Genomic DNA, 16,299 nt, shown 5'->3' with positions numbered 1-16,299 from the left:
CTTAATGGAAACTCTGTTAAAACTACATTTTCCAATAAATTAATAATTTGAATATGTGTATGTCATTTTAGAATTGCTGTATAACTGAATGTGGGAAACAGCATGGTGTGTGACAGTGTTAGTTGTTTGCACCTGTTGCATAGATGCCTGTAATCTTCATGGCCTTGGCTAGGTTTTCCATATGGAGACCTATCAGTCTCTCAGCAGCTGGCAGTGTTCTCATCCTCTGCCTCTGTCAGTCTGTTTTATACTTCCATTAAACAAATGAAACAACAGTGTACTCTCAAATAACAATGTGCATACGCTGCCCTGCCTATAGCTTTGATTATGGCATGCATTCACTGTGGCATCGTTTCCACAAGCTTCTGCAATGTCACAACATTTATATGTCCAGTGTTGTATTCATTTTTCCCCAAGATCTTGTATTAATGATGGGAGATTTGGATCACTGTGCAAAGTCTTCTCCAGCACATTCCAAAGATTCTCAATGGGGTTCAGGTCTAGACTCTGTGGTGGCCAATCCATATGTGAAAATGATGTCTCATGCTCCCTGAACCACTCTTTCACAGTTTGAGCCCGATGAATCCTGGCATTGTCATCTTGGAATATACCTGTGCAATCAGGGAAGAAAAAATCCATTGATGGAATAACCTGGTTGTTCAGTATATTCAAGTAGTCAGCTGACCACATTCTTTGGGCACATAACGTTGCTGAACCTAGACCTGACCAACTGCAGCAACCCCAGATCATAGCATTGCCCCCACAAGCTTGTACAGTAGGTACTAGGCATGATCGGTGCATCACTTCAGCCTGATGCGCCCATCACTCTGGAACAGGGTATATCTGGACTCATCAGACCACATGACCTTCTTCCAATGCTCCAGAGTCCAATCTTTATGCTCCTTAACAAATTGAAGGCGTTTTTGCCAGTTAGCCTCACTGACAAGTGGTTTTCTTAAGGCTACACAGCTGTTTAGCCTTGAGTTCCCTTTGCATTGTGCATGTGGAAATGCTCTTACTTTCAATATTAAACATATCCCTGAGTTCTACTGTTGTCTTTCTATGATTTGATTTCACCACACGTTTAAGTGCTTGCCGATCACGATCATTCAAGATCATTCCACTTTTTAATCATGCGTTGGACAGTTCTTAACCCGATTTGAGTAGTTTCAGCAATATCCAATCTCCTATGCATGCCAAGAATTCGACCCGTCTAAAACAGATTAACATCTTTTCCACCACCACAGGATGTGTCTTTCGACATGGTTGTTTAACAAATGAGAAGCTGCTCACTGCATCATTTAGGGTTCAATATCTTGTTGCCAGCTGAAACATAATCACCCATGCAGTAATTATCCAATGGGAGGCTCTTACCTATTTGCTTAGTTAAATCCAAGTGCTGACCTTTATTTGGCCAGGCAGTGTATATTTATATGCTGAAGCCCAAGACAATAAAAGGTTTACTGTATGAACAACTGTGTGAGTTCAAAGTCACTGACTCAGATGTTCTCTGAGTTATGTAGTATGTTGCCTAATCAACAATCATTTCTTCTCACCACAGTTGTAGCCCCAGAACCCATCACAGGAGAGCACCATCTGATTCATCATAGAAGACAGAAATAAATTTCCTGGGCCACTGTACTGCCATAAATTATGCTATATTCATTATTTCATGAATAACAAATTTATTATTTTGGATATTACATCTACATTTATAGCATTTAGCAGATGACTTTCCAGAGACACTTACAAAAGTGCTTTAGTTGTCTACTCAGAAAAGTATCCTTAGACAGCACAAATAGTTTAGAGTCTAAAAATACCCCTAACGAAGATACTGCCAGCAACCTGACAGCAAAACTGACAGGTAAAGTGCAAATATAAAATCATCCTATATGTGCATTATTATGTTTAAGTGCTTTTCAAAGAGGTGAGTCTTCATTCAGCATTTCATGACAGGAACTCTGTTCTTACAGACAATGGAAATTCATTCCACTAACAGAGTGATACAATGGAAAGAGTCTTGCTTGTCTTCTATGAAGCTCAAAAGGCTCACAGGCTCAAAGGGGTCATGGTTCAGATCCAGTCTTGACAACTGCAATCAAATAGGTGGGAGCAGAGTTTTTTGTTCCTGTAGGTATGAGCTTTAAATCAGATATAAGCAAAGATATGAAACAACTGAAATGAACAAAAAAATTGGAGTGACAGGAAAATTAGGAGCACTGAATATCAGCCAGGCTGCAATGATCTGGCTTAGTTGCAAGGGCTTGATGGAAGATCCATCATGACTGAATTGCAGTAGTCAAGTCTGGACCTGACAAGAGACTGAACAAGCACCTGAGTGGCCTCCCTAGAGAGAAAAGGAATGTTGAAGAGGAGAAACTTGCATGACCGTGTCCAGTTTGTGGCATTATCAGAGAACAGCAACTGGTCATCTGCGATTACAGGTTTCTTGCATTCTCGAACAGAGTCATCAAGGATTCTCAAAAGAGATCTCTGTGAAGACCATTTGCTCTGGGGGTGTGTAGCAGCTCAGGCTTCAAAATTCAATTGTAGGTGGTGTGCTGCTATCCATGATGAGATGTTGCTCAGATGTGGCTAGAAATCTGCATATCAGGAGGTGGAAAGGACAGGATTAAATGGATAGTAATGGTTGAAGAATCCATGGTAGGATGTTACATCACCAAGGAAGTGTAGAGAGAAAAGAGAAGAGGATCCTGGTGGGAAGCTGGTGGAGTATCTACATCGAAAGAATGTGGATCCCCTCCATGTTACCTGATAAAAGAATCCCTCTAGGTAGGACTCAAATCATTTCTATACTTTTCCTGTGATTCATAGGTCAGAGAAAGGTCCACCATGTTGAAAGCAGCAGAGAAGTATAAAATAAACAGGTCTGATGACAGTTTGACTGATCTAGCTGCATTGATCTTCTCCATCAATGTAAGCAGGGTAATTTAGAGTGCACCAGTGTGACTCCAGACTGATAATGGTCTTTGAGCTGGTTATGGTTGAGAAAGAGAGACTTGGCTGTGGATAGCACACAAGAATCTTTGTGAGGAAAGGAAACAAGAGAACAGGGGTTGTAACTGTTGAAGTTGGAACGGTCTAGTGTAGGTTTTTTCAGTTCCACCCTGATGGTCTTCAAGGTAGATGGTACATGACCTAATAACAGAGAGAGGTTTTTGATGGGAATAGTGAAGGGAAGCAGGTCTTAGAAGATTGACTGAAGCAATGTGGATGGCATGGATTCCAGCAGGAACGTAGTTGGATTGCTGCATGTCAGGAAGTGTAGACAGAGGAGAGAAACAAATAAGAGGACTAAGGACAGGGGGAAAAGGACTGATGGAGGGAACAGAGACATTAAAAAAAGACAGATGAATCCTGTTAAATTTCTCTCACACACAGTCACACACACTGCAATCCCACACACTAGAGCCTCAATCATTGCAGCCACTCACTTCAGCTCAAAACACTACAGAAGCTGGGGTGGAGGGTGTCAGAGGAAGGAAGAAACCATTTATGTTGCAACCAGGTCTAAAATATAAATATATATATTTATCAATTCCTTTCTCTCCCTCCCAGTGGTAGTTTCCTCAGGTTTGCAAACAGAGGTCTGTGAGAATGACATTGTGAGAATGTGAGAATGACAATGACAATGTACCTCTATGTTGTACTTCAGTCATTTTCTCCAGAGAATAATATGATTCTCTTATGTCAGCCTCCTCTGCTATGGTATATTCCATAGAGGGGCACCTTCCATTGAAGGGTTTATCTTGCCATGGCATATCCTCTGCTTCTATGGTGACTGTGTAGGTCTCTAGAAGTGTGTTCGAAATCACACCCTGCTTCTTATTTTGTGTTCTATTTAGAGTGTCATCCTTTTTGTAGTGTTGTCTAGATTCTCAGTGGAAAATTCAGATTTCTTATATAGTTCACTATATTATCATAGTGCACCATAAAATAAGTGAACAACAGATGTTCACCGTTTACAGACAGAATATTATAATGCATAGTGGTTTTCTATGGCATATGTAAATATTGTAATTTATAGGATTGCCAGTAGAAAAGACAGTTTGACAGGTTCATTAGTGCTATTTTAGGTGAGTCTAAAATTAACGTTCACAAAATGTTTTGCAAACCAGAATACACAATGCTTGTTCTGAAGAAATAAGCTTTTTCATTCAGTAGATTTTATTGATACAGTGGTAATATGGACAGAGCTGTAGGGCTAGATATTAGAAAAGTCACAGCATAACACATTTGTAAAACCTACTAAACTGCCTTACTTCAATACATTGTGATTGTACCTGTAGTCTACTTCTTGTTGATGATCCGGATAGAATACACCATGAAAGTTCACAATGCTATATTTTTGGCACAAGCTGGTGTTAATCAGGTTCGAATTCTGTCAGTTGTCTCCCTTACACTATATAGAGGGTATAGATACAAAGGACATTTACTCTTTTGGCTACTGATTCTTTTGTGTATTTTTGCTAGTGCTGTTAAACTTTGTTTAGCAGACTTCAGAACCTCACTTACTCATTGTATTTCTTTTGTAGCCAGGAACCTTCTTTGATTTTTATACCCTTCTGGAACCCTGTAAGTTTACTGATTTCTATCCAAGTTGTCTTTTCCAGCCTCCAACCTCATATGTTGTTTATTTTCGAAGGGGGGCAACAGGAGTGCCCTGTGGCCTGTGGCTTGTATTTTGTAGCCTAGTATGACTACTGCAGCGGCATATACCATTTGTTGGTTTCAGATATATTGGTTGTTGGTATTATGCATATGGATAAATCTGCAAGCATTCTGTCTGACAGTAACTTGCCACTGAGTCGGTGGCTGACAGTAGTTTCTTAATTCTCATCATCTACCAGACAATCTGTGCACTGTACACTACAGTAATCTTGGATTCATTTTGTATTCTGACTGCTCTGTCTCAGATGCTGCAAGTGTTGTATTTGCGGCATGGAATTTCCCAATTATTTCATCCATTTCCAGTTGTGTTTGGAACCATTGCTTGACAGTATTTGAGTGCTGGTTAATTGTTTGTCTGAGTGTGAATGAAGGCCTTCTTCTCATCTATAGTTCCCTCACACACTTCATGTAACATCTTTAATTGGGCTTGCTGCTGCAATAGCCATTAGCTCCATGTTGTCCAAGCTCATCCATCTATGTTTTCTTCCAGTAACCCATTTATCATCGAACTGTTCTGGTTCCTCAATATTCGGAATAGAATTGTTAATATGGGCAACATCTGAGCTGGCATGACTCTTAGTTTGTTCTCTCATGTCTCAGTCGTATGTGATTTGTGGCATAAGGCATCTTGCCCAAGGTCTCTTGGTGTTGGTAGTGTTTTTTCCACTTACAGACCTGGTGATTGAACTGGGTTGGTTGTGTACTACTATTATGAAACGATTTAATAAATCATTCATTAATAATCAGTTTTATAAAAAATTCCTTCATCAAAAATTTGCTAATTTGTTGTGAATGTTAATATTTTGGGGAATGTGTATAAATATAGATTTTATCTGTAGTTTTGTGGAATATGACATAATTAAATGCATACATTTAATTTAACAATTAAATGCATAATTAAATGCATACATTTTGCCAATAATGAGTTTTGAGTAAAGGTCACAACGTTTTGAAAGATATTAAATTCTTTTATTTTGAAATATACTGTGAACGGAAGTTTCCGCTGCTGGAGGTTAGTTTCACTACTTAATAATACGCACGTTACAATCCCCTATATGTTAGTTATATATACACCAGGTTTAGCCATATAGCAAAAATAACCCATAATTTAGTATTGATATCTCGGCATAAGTGTAACGAGGTGTAATCTATATTTAGGAAATACGTATCATAAGTTAGCAGCTGGGAATTTGGACAAGGGTGTCCTTCACGATTCATCTGCGAAATGCGCCTCACTGTTAGAGCACTCATATCTCATGGACGAGTGGCCCGTAAAATTGGTCTTGGTCCCGAGTCCCGAATTAATGTGCTTCGGAACATTCTTACGGGCTTGGTTCGACACGAGAGGATTGAGACTACTCGAGCCCGAGCCGATGAGGTCCGATTTTACGCTGAAAAGGTAAGACCTAGCTAGCTAGCATAACTAGCTAACGCTTGCTAGCAGCTTCTGCTTGGTCCTATCAACTTCAACATAAAACAAAGCTTTAGCACATCCTCAAAAATGCATTTGCACAACAAGATAAAATATTAGACATACATAAGAATTTCTTTGTGCGTCAAAAAATAAATAAAAAATAAAATTGTATATATACTGTTTTATTAATGACGTTTTCGCACGAAGAACACAACGTGATACCGGCGTGAACCAGAAGAGGGCAGTATAAATTTCGCTAAATTGCAAAGACGTAAACTTTAAACGTGATCTTGATCACACCAAAAAACTCCACGTTTATATATGATCTGTCTCTTGTATATCATGTCAGTACTTTGCCACTGTTATCAGCGTCTGTTTAATTTTCAGTTTATAATGTAGTTACCGTTTTTATTATGTGAGATACGATGTTTTAAGTATGGCTGCAGTATTATGAGCAGAAACATCACCTCGGCTGGTTGACCTGTCCAGGAGTCCTGAAACACTTTTTGCTGTGTTTAGCTATATCATGATCTTCCAAAGGTTTTGACTAATTTTGGCATTTGCAGAAATTCTTTGTAATGCAGTTTTTGAAGTGAATGTTGTCTTTTCGTTTGTGTGTTTGTTTTCAAAGTTGATTGACTATGCCAAAAAAGGAGTCACTGATGAGAAGGCAAGGAAGATGGTGGATTTTTGGCTTACGGTATGTTCTGCTTGTCTACTGCCCTTTAAAGGAAAACTGATAAATATTGCACTGTATTCCAACAAAATAATGGTTTTTGAAGAAACCATCCAACATGCATCTGTCTCTTTCAGGAGAAAGATCTGATTCCAAAGCTTTTCGAAGTTCTTGCTCCAAGGTTTGAAAACCAGTCAAGCGGCTACACGCACATGGCCCGTATTCCTAACCGGGAGAACCTGGACCGTGCAGCCATGGCTGTACTCGAGTACAAGGGCAACCCTTTCCCTCCCCCGTTTCCCGTCAGACATAAGAATGAACTGAACCTGATTAATCAGCTCCTAAAGGGCTACCAAGAAGAGAAAGCACAACTTGCTACTAAAATTAGGGACTCGTAGAAGATTCATTCACCATGTTACTTTTCATTTAATAAATGTAGTAGTTTGTGTCTTTCTGATTTCATGTCTCCTGAGCATATCTTGTACTGGAACTATGCCGACTGGTCTAAGAAAATAAATATTTCTGGGCATCAGAGACAATGAAGTTACTTTCCAGCTGGCAGTTGAAGTGAGAACTTTTTATTTTCATCATAAAAAGCAATACACCCAATTATGTGTTGTGCAAGGGTTCAGACATGTTAAAGATCTTATGAATGTGCCACTTCAGTTGTTGCCAGGCTTCAGTAAGTAGTTTATTTCCATCTGTAAAATATTTGTGTAACAGAACTCATGGGGATCCAAGTCTTTACAAATATTTTGTAACTCTTTCAATGCTTATAAATTTCAACTTTACTTCCAAGAACTATGAAATTTATTTTGAGCTCACCATGTTGCACCTGAACAGTATTGTGTTGTAAAGCGCAGGAAAATAAAACTGAGTGGTATGGTGGTGTTTTTGTTTCAAACGCAGACTAGGTCAAACCCACACCTTAATTCAATTCTAAACATGATTATCAATGTTAAATAATAGTAGATAAGGGTGTATGGGTGTAGCCTATTGTCAGGCTCATATGATGGGAAGCTTGGGGTCATGTTGGTCAGATAGCTGGGCATGAAACAGCTTGCCTTATGTGGGTTGTCACATGTGTTACTTCAGTACTCAGTTATCACCCCCAGGTTTAAAATATAGCTGTATTGCTGAAGGAAGGTGGAATCTGTTAAATAGAAATGCACATTATATGGAATGCCATAATTTTGAGACTGGCAAGTTATAGAGAAGCACACAGAATGCAGAGAAAAGTACAGATCTGTGGGCAAACAACCATCTAGTCATCAATATGGTAAAGCCATTAGAACCAATGAGCCAAGTTATTAAACCAGACTAATTTAATTTGGCAAAACAGTATATATAGCAGATTAAAGTAATCTAATGAACACTACTCAAATGTATTTGTTTTAAACAGTGCAACAATTGTGCTCTTTACTGAATCTGTTGTGCTCATCAAAAATGCATCTGCTTTGTTTTCAAAGTTTTAAAATCTATTGGTACATAAACCTTGTATTTAAGAACTGGGCGATTCAGGCCACTTGCAGAACTGTGAGGCCAAGAGCACACATTTATGGTATATAAAGATATAGGCACTGCCATCTTTGATCAGTAGTGTCACAACAGATTTTAAGAAGACCATAATTCTTTATATATCATCCAGGAACTAAATTTATTCTATTTTATTTATCTCAGATAATCAGCATTTAATGGCACAAAGAATGAATAATGTAACATTGCCTAATACACATGATTTAGTCTATAAAACATACTAATTACAGCCTTAAAGATATTAGGACCTTATCATATTTTGAGTATGTAGGAAATGTTTATATTGCTATAAAATGTGATGTATATTTTTATATATCGTACCTATGCACCTAAGCCATTTAAAATGCAGCTGCCCCAATAGGACATAAGCATTTATGTTTGAGCTCAATATGGAGCACTCAGTTAAGTGTGGTCCAGCTCAAATCGTCCTTTATTAGTCTTCATGAGCCTAAAATTACCACAGAATATGAATACTTATACATGCCCACAATCTTCCAGAACTGAACAAATAGCTTGCTATTTGGGCTCTCTGTCAAGAAAGTTATACAACAGTTTAGGAAACAAACAATTGGAACTGTTTGTATCTAATATTGTAAATGAAGTATGATTTAAAAATATCTGGATATAATCTTTACTACCTACACATCATGTACCAATCTGCCTCAGGATATGCTGATAACATCTACCAAACATCTTGTTTTGGAGAAAACATTTTAAGACTAAAACATGCAGATAAGCACTGGTGTGCTGCACTGGGGTTGTGTTAGAACAGTCCCTTCATGGTTACATAATGAAGCAATGCATATGCATTCTCACTTGATAGCCATGTCCACAAAGTGTAAGCCTCTATAAGCCTGTGATTCCCAATTTGCATTATGTACTGTCTTACATGGATCGTCTTCAAATCAGCCTTTAATCTACTTACTGAGGTAAAATTCTGCTAAATGTTTGCTTCAGAATGCAAACAAATATGAAACATCCTATGTATACTTACAAATGAATGCAACTTAATTTGTTCAACATAACAGAATTTGAACTGAGAAACAAGCACAAAAAAAGTGCAGTGGGGTTGTAAAGTGAACCGGCAGTACTGAGACTCCTACTGCGATGACCAGACAATACTGAGACTCCTACTGCAGTGACCAGACAGTACTGAGACTCCTACTGCAGTGACCAGACAGTACTGAGACTCCTACTGCAGTGACCAGACAGTACTGAGACTCCTACTGCAGTGACCAGACAGTACTGAGAATCCTACTGCAGTGACCAGACAGTACTGAGAATCCTACTGCAGTGACCAGACAGTACTGAGACTCCTACTGCAGGGAGTGTTGGGGGAAAATGGCTGCATTAGAATGTCTCACTCATAAACTAGATTTTCTCTTTAAAACTACATAATGTGTACTGTCTAAAATTAGACCACTAGCGCTTAAAACTGGGCAAAACAACTGTTTACACTCAAGACAATATGAAGACACAGCGCAGACATGCACGGTTTACAAATACTGCCTTGGTGTCCACACTTAACTTGCCATTGCACATGTCTATATCTCCCAAGTGCATTCAATGTGAATAAAAATATAAACCTTGTATTCTTTAAACAATATAGATAGGATACAACTTTTTTATATATCAAAATTTGATGTAAAACACAAAAATGTGCTGTAATCTCAGTTAAAGGACAGCTCTACCATTCTGATAAATGATCTCATGTTTCATTTGACTAACGTGCAATGAATGCATTCATGAAAGAAATTAAAATTCCAAACCAGACACAAAAAATCTGTCTTTTGGACTGTTTTTTGGATTGTTACATTAAAATTGTTGCATTAAGGTAATCTTGCCTTCTGCCATTTCTTTCTTATGGTTAATCCAAGGGTTTGGCTATGGAGGATCGCAAACTGTGGAAGCAAATATTCTCTGGGGTTTTAAACTTCAGTTACTCTGCTACAGTCAGCTTTTCGTGAAAAACAAAACAAAAAAAACCCAAAAACATTTGTGTCCTTCAGGCACAACAAACAACTGAAACATGAGATTATTTGCCTAAATCATATCAGTATCCCTTTAGGGAGATAAATATTCTGCTCTAGTTAAAAAAATGGCATTACAGTTCAAATGTTGGTAGCAGCACCACTTAGAAAATAAGCAATATGTAAACAAACAAGAGCAACAAAAGCTTTAAAAAAATTGCTAGCACACTCTGAATGCTCTTGACTATTATTTATACTTCTGTGTTTTGACAAAAATCTCAGTATTTAAAATGCTGTATGAGTTACCATCCATTGTTATACTGTGCTACCTACATCCAAAATGTCTTCCCAAAAATCTCCTTCATCTGGCTGAAATTTTTATTGCTTTTTTAAAATTCATGTGTGATCTCAGCTTTCCTTCTCATCCCATTACAAGTTCCTCTGTGGCTAATCCTGCTGCAAGCTTTCACTGCAAGGAGTGTTTGTTGGTTTCAAACCTGAAACGTAATGTTCAAAACCAGAGCAGGATGCTCTCAAGTTGTCGGTCTTCAAAATCTCAGCACCCCTTGTTTCCTTCACTGTGCTACAGAGCTCATGCCTCCTTCACCCTGCATGCTGAAATACTCTGTGAAGTGGGACGCTAGTCTGGGAGGGGGTGGCGAGAGGGTGGAGTTGCGTGGAGGTACAGGAGGAGGGGGCGGAGTAAATGTAGATGAGAAGTCCGTTGTCGTGGTGATGATCTTTTGCTCACTGTTCCGAGCCACTTTCTGCTGTCCCTTCCATCCCACTGACTCATCCATGGTTTTCACAGGAGCCTGATGAACAGAAACAGCATTATGAAAAAAAAATAAAAAAATTAAAGATCTTGTGGAGACTGCACAGCTGTTGAGTCGAGACATTAGAGTTGGACTCAGTTACTAGTTAGTATTTACAGAGGTTGGTCTCATAAATACGAAAAAGTGTAAAAGTTTGAAATTTTAAAGCAATTTCATTATGTTTTTACTCTTATGTTGAGTTGGTTTCACTCAATTCTACCTACTAGCTTGAGCCAATTAGCAAAGTGGCTGGGAGAAAGTCATGGCAGGATTTATATTTCCGGAAAATAAACTTCACAACTCTCCAAACATCCAGCAGTGTTGTTAATAATCTTGTTTGGGTCATTCTGTATAAAGTACTAAAGGGACTTCTACAGATTTAGGTTAGCATATCCAAGCTAGCCTGTTCTGTCTATCAGTAAGAACACAGTAGAAACTGACATCCCAGTCAAGTTCTATAACTGCTAGAAAAGTAAATTATTTTTAGCTTGTGATGTAGTATTACAGGCTCACAGCAGGTAAAAAACCTAAACAAGTAATAAGAAAAGATAATTCAAAATCATTCAAACCTGGGGCTTATCACAAAAAAAACAAAAAACAAAAAAACCCCTGCTACTTAGTTTATCTTAGCAACTGTGCATGTGCTGTTGCTATGAGTGATGCAGCAGCTAGTCAGGCAGCATCACTCATAGCAACAACACACGCAAATCAGTCATGCACAGGGACAAAAATCACAGCACAAATGTTAGTTAAACACCCAGGCAGAGGGGACATAGCGCAATGACCAGTGATGCTGCATTAATACAGGTCACAATTGAAATACCTGTATAAAACTGGGGTCAGAGAGTCAAGAGAAGCCTGTCATACTAATTGTAAAAACTCAGATGAAGAGTAAACATGTCAGTTGACTAGTAACCTTAAAGGTATTATAAGTGTTAATTTTGAGAAGCTTCAATCAGGAAATCTAGTCTGGCTGTAACAAAAAATATATGTGCCGTAAAAGTGATTTACTTACTTTCATAGTTAAGTTCAATTCAATTTTATTTGTATACTGCTTTATACAACATGTCACAAAGTAGCTTTACAGAAATCTTAAAGTACTTTCCTATGTGGTGCTTCCATATTTTTGTCCACCCTATAAATATCAGTGATCATCACTAGTTGTTTGATAAAATTACATTTGAATCTAGTCAGTGTTTGCAATTCAGACACTTTCATTTAAAGTCTAGGTTATTAAAATATTTGTACAGTAAAGCTTCTGGAAGATAAATGGTGCAGATCTTAGGGTTCATGGACAGAGAGAGTTAAAGTAAATTGAGATGTTGGTGCTGTTTCATGAAGGTTTGTTTACAGTGGAGTGGAGGGGCACTGATGTCTCAGAGAGCTTTTGTGTCTGTGAAAGCTTCTGGTTCTCCCTTTTTTAGCTAAGCTGTTATAGCTGTAGATCTGCCAGAGCCGGGCTGCATTATAGTAATCATATGTAACTGTTCAGGTCATTCCAAACACAACTAACCATCTCCGTGTTTCTTTGCTCTGCTGAGCTGTATGCCCCTCTTGTCTCTTGAGATGCTGATCCTGAAGGAGAATTCAGGCCTACAGACCAGCCTGACCACCATGGGTCCTCCAGCTGTACCTGATGTATCTGCATGTTCCATCTACTCTCCTTAAGAGATCAAAACTGTTTCTGGGTGCCATGGAGTCTTTACTGAAGAGCCCATCATCATCATCTCTCTACTTTCTGCATTCTGAATTGATTCTCACTGAGTAATCTGTGTATCTCTGTCAAAATTTCTTAAGGCTTTTAAGCAACTCATACGTTTTGTAGCAAGTTAAAATTAAAAGCAGAAGCAACTTTATTCATTATGAGTTTTTAGTTTGCCATTTGGACCAGAGGAGGGTGGGTTCCCCTTCTGAGCTTTGGTTCCTCTCAACATTTCTGCTCTCAGAGAATTTTTCCTTGCTAGCATCCCCTTCACTTGCTCATCAGGGGACTGGAATCTCTATATACATGAGCCAGGTAATGTTACTTTGTCACAACACATGCTGAAAATGCAATAAAAATAAATGTTAAATTCAAATAAAATTATATATTATTATATAAAAATATAACATATCAGAACCTGAAAAGCTTAAAATATTATAATTCTGAATGATACTGCACAACTCTTTTGTGAGTCAAGTAAATGAACAAATAATTTCCTGATTATTTCCTATTTCCAAACTATTTTCTCATTTTGTTTTCCATCAGCTGTGGAATCCCTCTTGCCTCTTACTGAGTGGATGGAGAATAATTCCGTGAAGTTTGGTTGGGAGTCTCCCAGGAAGGAGGTATTTCCGTAGGCATGGTGTGGGAAGTTCTCGTTGCCCATTCCTTTAGGGCTGGAAAGCAGGATGCCGATCTGAGATGTTCGCACATGGTATGGGAAGTTCTTGTTGGCTGCTGATGGACGGGTGATGGCCTTTAGGAGAGAGAACAGGAAAGCTACACAAAAACACAGAACAAGGACTACATGGACAACTCCTTTAGTTCTGCAAATGCAGAATGAACAAAACCTCACAAAAGATGCCTCTGACATGAATGAATCATGAATATTCAAATGGTAGGAGAGGTTTGCTTTTTATTATGAATATGAGCTGGCAACTGAAGACAGTTTAACCTTAAACCTGTATGTGTGTAACGGAAAGTGTGTAACAGAAATCATTATTAACTTATGCAACATAATATGAGTTGGTCTGGTATTAATGTAATTATTAAAATTACTAAAGTTGAACTGTGATAGGCCTGCTAAATCAAATATCTTGAACAACCTAATTACTAATTACTCAACTAATTAACTAAATTATATCTGGAGCAAATATGTCAACGCTACAAAGAGATGACAGTTTTTCTAGTGTGTATGGTTTTAGCAAAAAGCACAAGTTAGTTTTTAATGGAAAAATTCCTTTGGTTTCTCTAGACATACAAATTCTTAGGTATAATGGAAAAATGAAAGAGCAAAACTTAAAATACAAGCTTTTTTGAAAACAATGAAGTAAATTAAAATATATTAATTCATTTGATATGATAGATATAGCTGGATATGGTGGATGTAATCCATGTTATTGGATGAATTATGTAAACATCATTCCACATAATTAAACCAGATTAATCTACTTCTTTAGGTCGGACCTGATTTCACACACCTGATCCATGTAAGTTTATCTTACTGTACCATAGTATTAATATAATTAGAGCTACAGCACATATAAAAGGAAACTTACCAGAAAGACAATGTGAGCATAGAGGTGAATGCCAAGCTGAATGCCATTCACTATCTTCTCTCTGGCCCAGCGAGAGATACCAAAGTTGGCAATGAGAGCCATGACTGGCACAGCAAAAAACCTGAAAGATAAATATAGAAAATGTGGAGAATGTACATCACACAAACAGCATGGAAATGCAGAAGTGTGAAATGAATAAACAGCAGTATTGCTTCCTACTGTTATAGTGTTTAGGATAAACAAAAGCACAACAACAGCATTCAAGGAACATAGCACACAGCTGGGTTAAATGTGGTAGTCAATGCTTCCACTCTGTCCATATATCGGTGTGGTTCATCGTCAGTGGGGAGCTCTGGTATGAGCAGCTTAGCAGGTCACTAGAGCAGTACTTAGTAGTAAAGCAGTACATGTTAGAAGAGAAGTACTTATTAGTAGAGTTGTACTTACTAGTAGATCAGTAATTACTAGTAGAACAGTACTTATTAGTAGTGCTGTACTTACTAGCAGAGCAATACATTTTAGTAGAGTAGTACTTATTAGTATAGTTGTACTTACTAGTAGAGGAGTACTTATTAGTAGAGAAGTACTTACTAGTAGCTGTAGTTAAACTCACCAGAGAGTATATGCAGCAAAGAAGGGAATGTAGAATGGCTGTTTTTCTGGGAAATGCTTAAGAGACACCAACACTGCATAGCAGAACCATACGTAAGCCAGCAGCTGTAGAGCCATTAACCCATAGCCAGCAGGACTGTCGTAAGCATACAGCACCTCACCTGGGTCAAAGAACTAAACACACAACCACACACACCCCCACACACACACACACAAACATCTATAATGCCATGTCAGTTAGGCAAAGTCTCTGTGTTGAGATACTGGTTGATTGGTTTGTTAGAATCAAACTTTTCAAATGAGACCTAGTGACATCACAGTTGTTACTCTCTCCATCTCTCTTTCTGCCCTGGTTCAATCGCAGTTCCATATTTTGACACAGATGTATGCCCCAACAACATTTTTCTTTAGCTGGTTTATTCATTCTCTGCACTCTGTAAGAGGGCAAGAACTGACAGAGCCTATTGAAATATGTAAGGGGGCTATATGATTTTATGCTTAGCTGTACAAAAATTGGCTGGAGAATTGGCCACTAGTTTTTATGCAGGTTTGCCTAAGGTCTCTGTGTGGTTCAACGATGAGCTGGAAGAGCTTCTGGGAGATCAGGGGCTCTATGCTGCTCTGCAGGCTGTAGAGAGTGACACTGGCTCAGGAATCAATGCCCTTCCAGTAGAGGAAGGCTTCTATAAGGCTTTTGGGTGGAGCTGGGAATGGACCTTAGTCATACCAAATGAGCTTTATGGATGGTGCGTTGCCCTTGAGTTGCAGGATAGCTGTACATATTTAAACCTTTGGTAAGAAAGGTTTTTTTTTTAAAGTCTTGGTTGTTTATCAGTTTGAACCTTGAACTGGCACTAAAAACATGTCTAACCTTTCACTGAAATGATAGATAATATTAATATCAGCTTTAAGGGTGAAGTGAGAAAGAGAGAGAGGAGGTGAAACCTTCACTTTGCTTGCACAGCTATGATGGATGTCTTTCTCTGGAAACGTTTCTCAAACCTTGTGAAAGGTTACAATTTTTACTACATCTACATTTTTACACAGTACATTGCAGTTACTCTCATTATATGACAGTATGCATCAGGTAAATGTAAATGGAGGGTAGATGTTAAAATTGATAAAACTCTTAGTGTGCTTTGGTTTGTCTCGTTGGATTATCATCTGGTTGGTTAGAGTAGGCTCTGAGTTCACTTACTTTTGCCTTAGATTCTGTGAAATTCAAGGCTTGTTGTCTAAACCTTGTTGTTTGTTGCTTGTTAGCTGTAATTACTCACTACCGGTGTAGTTCCGCCCTGGCCTTAGGTGTGACTGGAGGGGCAG

The 16,299-nt window shown here is 38.3% G+C and overlaps 2 protein-coding genes across 4 annotated transcripts in view; one reads left to right on the top strand and one right to left on the bottom strand.

Moving 5' to 3' along the window:
• Nucleotides 1-5,689: 5,689 nt before the first annotated feature.
• mrpl17 (mitochondrial ribosomal protein L17) lies at nucleotides 5,690-7,321 on the top strand. The gene is made up of 3 exons (XM_027001165.3): nucleotides 5,690-6,091; nucleotides 6,738-6,806; nucleotides 6,920-7,321. The coding sequence occupies exons 1-3, from the start codon at nucleotides 5,918-5,920 to the stop codon at nucleotides 7,178-7,180; spliced, it is 504 nt and encodes a 167-aa protein (XP_026856966.2). The 5' UTR covers nucleotides 5,690-5,917; the 3' UTR covers nucleotides 7,181-7,321.
• A 768-nt stretch (nucleotides 7,322-8,089) lies between these two features.
• tmem145 (transmembrane protein 145) overlaps nucleotides 8,090-16,299 on the bottom strand; it is a 30,593-nt gene continuing 22,383 nt past the window's right edge. The window contains exons 12-15 of one of the 3 annotated variants that reach the window (XM_027001160.3): nucleotides 14,978-15,150; nucleotides 14,365-14,485; nucleotides 13,377-13,562; nucleotides 8,090-11,103 (exon numbers count right to left, since the gene is read on the bottom strand). In XM_027001160.3, the coding sequence (XP_026856961.1) occupies nucleotides 10,864-11,103; nucleotides 13,377-13,562; nucleotides 14,365-14,485; nucleotides 14,978-15,150 (720 nt within the window). In that variant the 3' untranslated portion in view covers nucleotides 8,090-10,863. Of the gene's footprint in view, nucleotides 11,104-12,126; nucleotides 13,563-14,364; nucleotides 14,486-14,977; nucleotides 15,151-16,299 lie in introns of those variants that run through there. The other 2 variants (XR_014124097.1, XM_081715693.1) reach the window with 2 other exon arrangements.

This window comes from Electrophorus electricus, chromosome 1 (genome assembly GCF_041902795.1).
Source record: "Electrophorus electricus isolate QZ-2024a chromosome 1, ASM4190279v1, whole genome shotgun sequence".
Taxonomy (NCBI): Eukaryota; Metazoa; Chordata; class Actinopteri; order Gymnotiformes; family Gymnotidae; genus Electrophorus; species Electrophorus electricus.
This window is presented reverse-complemented; position numbering and strand designations above follow the sequence as displayed.